The sequence below is a fragment of the Protopterus annectens genome, chromosome 8.part0, assembly GCF_019279795.1.
Source record: "Protopterus annectens isolate FY-2018-M chromosome 8.part0, PAN1.0, whole genome shotgun sequence".
Taxonomy (NCBI): domain Eukaryota; kingdom Metazoa; phylum Chordata; order Ceratodontiformes; family Protopteridae; genus Protopterus; species Protopterus annectens.
In genome coordinates this window covers 1,329,885,886-1,329,895,885 of record NC_056741.1, presented here as the reverse complement: position 1 = coordinate 1,329,895,885, position 10,000 = coordinate 1,329,885,886, and the positions used below count along the sequence as shown (strand labels likewise).

The 10,000-nt window shown below is 38.1% G+C and overlaps 1 protein-coding gene across 3 annotated transcripts in view; it reads left to right on the top strand.

Moving 5' to 3' along the window:
- LOC122809404 (junctional adhesion molecule-like) overlaps positions 1-10,000 on the top strand; it is a 286,702-nt gene that overhangs the window by 80,261 nt on the left and 196,441 nt on the right. For all 3 annotated transcript variants that reach the window (XM_044080875.1, XM_044080874.1, XM_044080873.1), the window contains exon 3: positions 205-359. In XM_044080875.1, coding sequence (XP_043936810.1) covers positions 205-359 — 155 coding nt within the window. The remainder of the gene's footprint in view (positions 1-204; positions 360-10,000) is intronic.

The window sequence follows — 10,000 nt, the reverse complement described above, 5'->3', positions numbered from 1 at the left end:
AAGAGGCACAAATCCATGCCAAATCTTGCCCCTAGGGGCCATATATTGTCTAAAATCAAGTTATATTGGTTAGGCTTGTAAGGGCTCTTAAGCCGTTAGCCTAATAATCTCCTTTGAACCTATGAGAAGGATAAGATGTTACAACACATTATACCACTAATAAGTTACTGATAAGTGATGTGACTTTCTCTCTTCCTTCCCCAGACACTGTCAGTTCTGCTGTGAAAGTTTCTGTCTACCCTATGGAACCCAATGAAGGAACATCTGTCCTGCTGGAGTGCTTATTTCACGGGGATCCATCAAGAAGCCGAAGTGGCATTTCTATAGATTGGTTCTTCACCTCTGAACTGAGCACAAAGGTAAGTTGTTTTAAAGAACTGATGACATTTGGAGTGAAAAACTCAGATCACACTCTGCAACAAATTCACAAGCAGGCTAATTGTTAAATAAAACATGCAGGCATGGAGTCTTAAGTTTCTATATTTGTATTCAGAATGGGCTTAAGGTCATGAATATTCAAACCTCATTGCAGTAAAAATCCAAAGCAGGCAGAATTCTACAGATACTCGGTAGATGTTAAATGCAAAGAAGTAGGCTTCTTCGATGGTTTGTATATTTGTGTACAATGTAATAGTTATTAATCCACAGTCCATATTAAATGATGAGCTATGGGTTGGAATCCCTCCTGTGAATCTTTACCAGCCTACAATGCAAACAACTGTAAATGAAACTGAGGCGTGTATTAGAAAAAGAAAAGATATTAAAATAGGAACCAAAAAGGCATCTGATTGATGGGCATAAAATGTACAGTGAAGGCTGATGGGACAGTATAATGAGGAGGATGAAAATGTGTCACCAATACAGCTGATTGGTCCAGTGAGAACATGAGCTGTTCAGTGAGGCAATAACTGTGACTGGAATTGAAAAGGTATCCAGTACATACTAATGAAGCATGCAAAGATGGTTCTGTGATGTGCGATGAGGACTTGTAAGTCTGCAAGCCATACACTTTACAAATATTTATGTCAATTTAATGTATTAAACTTGATTTTAGCTTTAACAAGAAGGGGTTATTTGCATCTACTGCTAATTTACAACATGATTGTTTTTTATACTCTGCATATAGGATGATTCTGTCAACTCCCTTTGTCCTTTTGGAGCTTACGTGTGTGTGTGTGTGTGTGTGTGTGTGTGTGTGTGTGTGTGTGTGTGTGTGTGTGTGTGTGTGTGTGTGTGTCTTTAGCAACAAAAATCAATTGCAGAAAAAAAATACAGCCAGTGTTTTAATACGTAGTTGCAAAAACATAGAAAAATGTTGAACTCTATGTGCTATATGCAATCTTTAATTTACTGTAATGTGTACATTGTTGGTGATGAAATTGTCTCCTTTTTCAATGAGTCTATTACAGTAGTCTAATAAAATAACCTATCTGTTCTAAGTATCAATTGACAAATTACCAAATAATTATCATCAAGAACTGTTAGACACACATTAATGTCATACAGAGCATGTAATATGGATAAAGAGTGATCAAACAGAATTAATATATCCATATAAATGACTCTCTAAACAAACATGGTATCATTTTATATACTTTTTCCTTAATTTTTATGCCAGTCATCAGGTCCTCTTTTATGAACTGTGGACCCCCAATTCCCATAAAACATTTCACCCCACAGGGCTGACACAAGAAGGAGGATCGACTGGAGGAAGCAGTTATCTTGCAGCCATGCAAAATATTGTGCACCTTTCTGTAGCAACAATCCATGTGTCAGTAAGGGGGCATGGGAGTGCCCTTATCATAATAGCACAAAGGTCTGATTTCAACTCCCATACTAGGGTCATCTGTATTTAATGACTACATCCTAACTGTTCCCAGACAGGGTAGCTACACAGCATCCCTGTCCCCCCAATTCATCTAGCTACAGGCAATGAAATTGTTTCTAATAAGCCCTAACCCCATACCCTGGTTGGTTAACCTGACCACCTGTATTACTGCAACAGCATGCTATACCTTTTCCCATGCACATGCATGCTTTCATACATGCTGTAATGGAGGCTAGTACCATCAATGGCTTACCAACACCAAGCTCATGTCCACCGTCCTAACTGCTTCTGTGCCATGCAAACATTTGCTTACCTGATAGTAGTCAGACAACCAGAACCACCTATCCTTAACTTCAGAATGAATAACCTTGCACTGGTCACTTACTCCCATCCTCCTTTCTGGTTTGTCCCATGCTCAAGCCACTACTTGAACTCTGGTCATCCAGACTGTTCTCATTGCTTTATTCCTCTATGCCAGGGATTTTTCCATTTATGCAACAGAGTCAAGTTACATAGACATAGTATCTACGTCTGTAGACCCAGCCACATATCACCATCCTTCCTCACTGACACTTTACAGCATATTCTGATAATAAAATTCAGGTCATTCAAATACAGTTCCTACACATGCTAACAATATGTACCTCCCTTACCATCTGTGTAGTCCTTTATCAGTTTTCTTGCACTGTTCTTCTGTAAAGTAATTCTCCCAATACCTCCTTTTGCATACCAGACAATACTTTTGTATATAATTATACTAACCTTAAAGTATAATAGCAAATGAATTCATTATTACTAACATAACGTGACTGCAGGATACTTCTCAGCTGTCCAGAATTGCACAGAATGTCCAGATTTTTATCTCATAATTTTGATGTTCTTCATCAAGTCTGTAATTTTTTTTGGCAAATTATTGCAGACTGAAGTCACTAAATAATGATGCACACTTGAGGTTTATACTTCATATCCTTCAGAAAATGCATGCCAATGCAAAAGCTGTTATTTTATCAACCTTCTAAGTTTTATAAATCAATATTTAAAATCTGCCCCTGGTTTTGTCCATTTATTCCCCCATTATTTTCGGCTTTGTCCAGAATTCTTGCACTAAGAGGATGAGAGGTGTGGACTGCACTGAAAAGACACATGTCAGCATGTTTCCAACAAGCAACTTATTCCTGTAAAGCACATAGAGCCAGACTACATCTACCAGTTACTAGTCTGTTAGTGTTAAGCAATTACCTTTAGTAGGCACCTTCCTGATTTGATCTATTCTGTTATTGTATTGCTTGCCACTATCATATAACATTTGCATTTTCCTCTGATTAGGTTTACTGTTCATCACATTGATTGTAGAGCTTTTCTACTCAGACCATCAGTGAAAATGGTTAGTGTTCAGTGAAACATTCCAGTAAACAAAATGAAAGCAAAGTAAGCAAAATAAAAATCATTTTAAAGTGTACATACTGAAGAGTATGTGTACTAACTGATGCTACCATTATTTTGAAGCTGTATTGTATCCCAGAGTAAAGTACAGGAAGTATTTCTAAAAAATATACAAGAACAGTAAAGTGAAGATGCTTTAGAGCCTTTTCTGCAACTTCTTGTTGATAACTGAGCATGGAAGACAAATCTTTTTAATGATTAGGCTCAATGTTAAAGATATAGGCCACTGTGTATATTACATTACCATTTTTAAAAAAAAGTTATATACATACAATATTGAGGTATAATTAGAAGCTGGGGTTTAGAAATCTTAGCCACACTGCACTAATCAATTTTGTGTGACAAGCGTCCATGCACAGGGTGTGTTTGTGATCCATTCATCCACGTAGCATGAGTGAAGAATGCCAAGCAGCAGAGCTGCTGATTGTATATGCTAGTGATTGTATTCCTCCAGTTTTTACTCATTCTTTCTAGTCTATGTTCATATCTGGATATTCCTCTCCCAGTTCTTCTAGTTGCTGTTTATAGGCCCCTCATTTCCTTCCCCCTCAGCCACTGTACCTCTGCATATACCCTCGCATAACATGCCAGTTCTGTCATCCCATAATCTTGCTTGTCTACCTCGTCCTCATTAGCTGCTTTCCTATTCTCAGTCCCTTCCCCCATATAAATCTGTAATATATTTCCTGTAGTTTAGCTAGCCTCTCAAATCCCAAAATCACAAGAGGAGATCTCATAATGGAAAGAATATTCAGGATTACATCATCTTCAGTGCACAAATCTTTCTTGAAAATGGCCACATCTCTTCCACTCTCAAACCCAGATACTTAGACCTTTTACTGTCTTTACCCACTTCTTTTCTATCTATCTATTGCCCAACGATTTCTGTTGAAGTGAATGAATGAGTAAAAACTGGTAAAACTGGAGGAATGGCCTAAGCATGAGAGTTTTAATTTACTGCAAATAAACGAATAAACACAAACAAGCACATAAAAATAAACAAAAATAGACATAATGCAACTGGGAAGAAAAAAAATAATGGAATACTCAGGTAGGAAATTAGTATTGGGGAAACAAAAAGTAGAAAGACATGGTTAGTTATACAAACAACCTAAATGTATGCAATCAATGTGAACATGCAGAAAAGAAATCAGGTGGAATACAGGGGTGTTAAAGGAAAAGCATTATCCATAGAAAGTATCATTACCTTTCTGTATAGATAACTGGTAAGAGTTATATTATATGTGCAGTTTTGTAGACCTCCTCAGCATAATGGTGTCAACAAGATAGAAGCAGAGCAGATCAGGCCAGAGAAATAGTATATGTTCTGCATCAGAAGTGATATAACGGGAGACTGCAAGAGCTTAACATGTGCAAGCTCAAACCCGCTCAATACCTCCACACCACTTGCTCCAAAGACCTCAACCTCATCTCCACAATAAACAGAACCTGCTGGAGGGACAGGTTCTTAACCCAGAAACTTCCCCTACTTTGGAATAGACTCCTCTATTCATGTCAAGCAGATCACTTCACTAGCCCTCTTCAAGAAAAATCTTGACGAGTGGATAGGTGACAGGAAATTCACCCCGGGGATCACTTCAACAGCCTTGCTCGATAGGGGCACAAGGTACTAACATCCGGCAACAGGATGACTGGGGATATTCTTGGGTTAGGCTTGTATTGGTTCCAGGGTCATTAGCCTAGTACTCACCTATGAACATATGAACCTATCCTTCTTCATCCTCACTTGGACTATCTTCCAGGCTTGTCATGCTCCATAAGTGCCCCCAAATATCTCCTTCATCTCTTCTGCCATTAGCATATTGTCATTTACAGATATAGTTTAGCTTATTTTATCCTTCCACTAACATTCATTTTAATACTTCCATCATTCCAAAAGCAGTTCTGACATTAGTGGATGGCCTTGTCTTGTCCCTGCAGCCACCTCACTTCTCTGGCTACTGCATATTATCAAGAACACTCACCAAGGATTGACATATAACAATCTTATTCATACTCTGAATTTTTCCCAGTTTATTGAAGCAAATACCTTTTTTGTATCACTCAAAAACAAATCTGTCCCTTCCTCCCCATCTTTACTTCATTCCTTCCAAAAATCAGAATTAATAACCATCAGATGCCTACTGACTTTCTCCTTCTCACAAATACCTCCTGTTCCCTTTCTGTCAATGTTCCTACCACAAATACCACCTGATCCCTTTCTACCAATGTTCCTACCACAAATACCACTTGATCCCTTTCTACCAATGTTCCTACCACAAATACCACCTGATCCCTTTCTACCAATGTTCCTACCACAAATACCACCTGATCCCTTTCTACCAATGTTCCTACCACAAATACCACCTGATCCCTTTCTACCAATGTTCCTACCAGAGATACCACCTGATCTCTTTCTATCAATGTTCCTGCCACAAATACCACCTGATCCCGTTCTACCAATGTCCCTACCACAAATACCACCTGATCCCTTTCTACCAATGTTCCTACTACAAATACCACCTGCTCCCTCTCTCTCTCAATGTTCCTAGCACAGATACCACCTAATCCCTTTCTACCAATGTTCCTACCACAGATACCACTTGATCCCTTTCTATCAATGTTCCTACCATAAATACCACCTTATCCATTTCTACCAATGTTCCTGCTGCCTACAATCTTGGTAACCTCATTTATTTATGAAATAGACTTATATTTCCACAGTTTGTCCAACATCTCATTCTATTTTGGCAACAAACCCACCTACGTGTTCTCATTATTCTCATCAATTGTCTTTCTTCTGTTCCAGAGTTGCATACATTCCTAAATACTTTATATCCTATAACAACTCTTTGCTGAATTCCATCATAAAACAACCCTTTCCAGCCACATCCCTGTTCTTTAGTCCTGTGATTCCCTTCAGAATCTAATTCTTTCTAAGTCTTCCATTTCCTTGTCATTTACCCTGTATTATTTCCATATCTCCACATCCACCACACACTGCCTGTAATTATCGGCCTTCCCCTATTTCTATAAAATCACCATAAAACTCTCTTATGCCTTCCTTTACCTCATTTTTCTTATAAGCCAGTTGTCCATCCTTACCTCTCAGTTTCCTATTATCCTAGCCTGTTTTCCTTCTTTCATTGTCTATGCTGATGCACTTTCTTACTTCTCACTCTCACCTCTAAAAGCCCTGCTGATTCCACATCTACCTCACCCTTCAGCTGTTTCTTCCACTCCCTTACCTCTTTTTCCTCTTTGTTTTTCTTCTCCTTTACCATCATGTATCTTTCTTCCCATATTGTCTTCACTGCATTGCAGTATGCTTTTCCAGTCTTTCTTTTCCCTGCTCTGCTTTCTTCTTACACAAATATCACCCTATTTCTTAATCCCACTCTCTTCCTCCTCACTTCTTCCTATCTATCACCACTGCAAAAAGCCAGTATCTTCCCTAGTCCTCTCAGTTATTGACCTATTTACTATAAGCCTTTATATTCTACTTAAATCCATTTCTCATTCCTCTCACTTCATACATCAACAATAAATCAGACAGCCCCCCCTTCTTACACCCCTCTTAATAACATGCCCTGTTTTGTCTTATATTCTTTCTTGCCAAGTAATCATATCTTGATCCATTATCACAGCTGCAATGAAATTGTTGTGATATTCTTATAGTCCATCTCTCCTATCTACTCCTTCTCTTTTAGAATTCTTCATAATTTTTCCCATCTTGACTGGATTTACACAATCGCCCAATTTCAACCTCATTTTTCATATTATATTCTTTTTGCCACCACTTTTCACCTCTTCCTTCCTCATCCACCCCATCTTCCTATTTACCATTATTGTCACCACCTTTCCCCATCTCCCTCCTCACAATCATATTATTCTTCCCATTTTTCTAGCTCCGCCATTTCTTCAAATTTAGTTTTAATTTCTGTAACATAAAAATGGTCACATACTTCCACCCTTTCTCCTTATCTTACTCCATTTCATCAGATGTAACACCCCCATAAACTTTGCAGGCCTCCAACTTTATTCCTCCACACTTGTCCTCCTTTTACCTGCTCTTCTCACTTCCTCCTCTTGAGCTAAAGAAGTCCATTGCCTTTGACCTCTACTGCTTGTGTCAGTCTCCCTGCCCTTGGTTATAAATTGTTTATACATTTCTCAAGCCTCAGCTGTGTTCTACTTCCAAGCCTGCTTATCACTTCCTATCTCTTCTGCTATAGTTCAGACTCTTTCTTCTACTCCTTCCTTTCCTATCTTCTCTTTTTTGCCCTCACATCTCCTCTTCCACTTCTCTATATATTTCAGCTTGAGGCACACCAGTCTCATACTCAGCAGTATACATCCACATGTATCATCTCGCTCTTCCTCCATTTGCTAAAACATCCTACTTATCATGATTATTTGTCCAAAGATTATTCTGTGACAGACAAGTGCGTGAATGTAATTCACTGAAAAACACTTGCAGTGAACACTTTTTCAAGCTTTTTTAAAGGGGGACAAGCCTCACTGCACCCACACATGTGGAAGAAGAGCCTTACATCCCCCCTAATCTATATATACCAATACTGTAGTTAGATAACATTGGATACATTGCAACACCTCCTGTTCACTGAAAGTGGCTTTTGGTGATAAATCTGTCACGCTGGCTTCCTTTAAAGAATAATCCTTCACCAAATGCTCATATTGCCTATATTTTTACCTGCACAGATGTCTTGGGATCCATTTATTACTGTTACACACATTGTCCTGGTCATTACATCATTATAGAAGCAACATATTGCTGACAGCATTCCCATTGCAATCCTTTTTCCTGCTGCATTCTTCTAATGTGCTGTCCAAAAGCTTATGAAAACAGGTCGGCCCTTTGCTATTTGCATCAGTTATAGACACATGATATGTTCTGTCTGTTATTTTTCCTGTTCATCTCCACTAACAGCTTCAGTCCGCATGTCTCTATCATTTAATTTACTCCCTTAATGTAGCCATGCATCTATGTAAAGTATGTTATAACATTAAATCGTTCATGTATGTAACACAAGAAACATGTGACATCTCCTCCTGGGATACGTTACCAGTTGCATTTTATATACATCATTTTTTTCAAGACCCATTTTTTTATTTTAAAATTGCACTTCCCACTCCTTGTGACTACTAAAACCTTTTATACATTGGGTGGCATTTCATATCTATTCTTCGCTCACAACCCGCCCATGTGCCAATTAACATGTTTTATACATTGGGTGGCATTTCATATATACTCTTCAGTCACAACCTGCCCATGTGCCAACTAACATGTTTTATACATTGGGTGACATCTCATGTATATTGTTCAGTTATAACCCACCCATGTGCCCACTAATATGTTGATAGATTGGGTGGCATTTCATGTATACTGCTCAGTTATACCAACCCATGTGACAACTATGTTTTATACATTGGATGGAACTTCATATATAGAATTCAGTTATAACCATTCCACACTTCCAGGGTAGTGGAAATCGTTTATAGACAGTAGTAAGCTTTAGCCTTAAGGACCAAAGTTTGCTACATCGTTACACACTTTGCACTTCAGTCTTTCGCACAGATTCCAAGCTTTTTTGTCTCATAGTCTATCAGTATGATTCTTGAGAAATTTTCAAATAGTTATTGAGTAATTCAGTAAACATTCAGACTTAAGAATTCAATAGTGCTCAAGCAGTCATTCCAGGGATTCTTTTATGGGATCTATTCAATGTTAACTTTTTAGGATGGCTTATCTGAACCTAGAATAAATCTCCATACAATTACCTTATGATATTTGTCTTTTTCAGTTTTTTGATTATCTTGTTCATGCTACTGTGATTTGATGTTTATTTTATTCACCTTTTAAATGTATGTGTTTATAGGCCTTTAAAACAACATAATGAAAATGAAGTGAAATGTCACTCCTTTCCTCTTACAGTTCTTCTAATGGTCCTGAGCCAAGCACCGATAAATGTTCGCATTCATCCCTTCCATGGCTACTTATAATATCCTTTGTGTTACCTCTCATCTGCTACCATTCTTTGTCTTTATCTTCTTTTGAAGCATGTAATCTTGTACTCTCTTCCTCTCGTACTCTGGTACTCACTTACTCTCATACTCTCTTACTCTCATACATTCTTCCTCTCGTACTTTCACTCTCTTACTCTTGTACTTTCATTCTCTCGTACCCTGTTACTCTTGTACTCTCATACTCTCTTACTCTTGTACTCTCATACTCTCTTACTCTCATACATTCTTCCTCTCATACTTTCACTCTCTTACTATTGTACTTTCATTCTCTCGAACTCTGTTACTCTTGTACTCTCATACTCTCGTACTCTCATACTCTCTTACTCTCATACATTCTATCGCTCGTACTTTCACTCTCTTACTCTTATACTTTCATTCTCTCGTACCCTGTTACTCTTGTACTCTCATACTCTCTTACTCTCTCACTCTCATACATTCTTCCTCTCGTACTTTCACTCTCTTACTCTTGTACTTTCATTCTCTCGTACTCTGTTACTCTTGTACTCTCATACTCTCTTACTCTCGTACTCTCATACTCTCATACATTCTTCCTCTCATACTTTCACTCTCTTACTATTGTACTTTCATTCTCTCGTACTCTGTTACTCTTGTACTCTCATACTCTCTTACTCTCATACTCTCTTACTCTCATACATTCTTCCTCTCGTACTGTCACTCTCT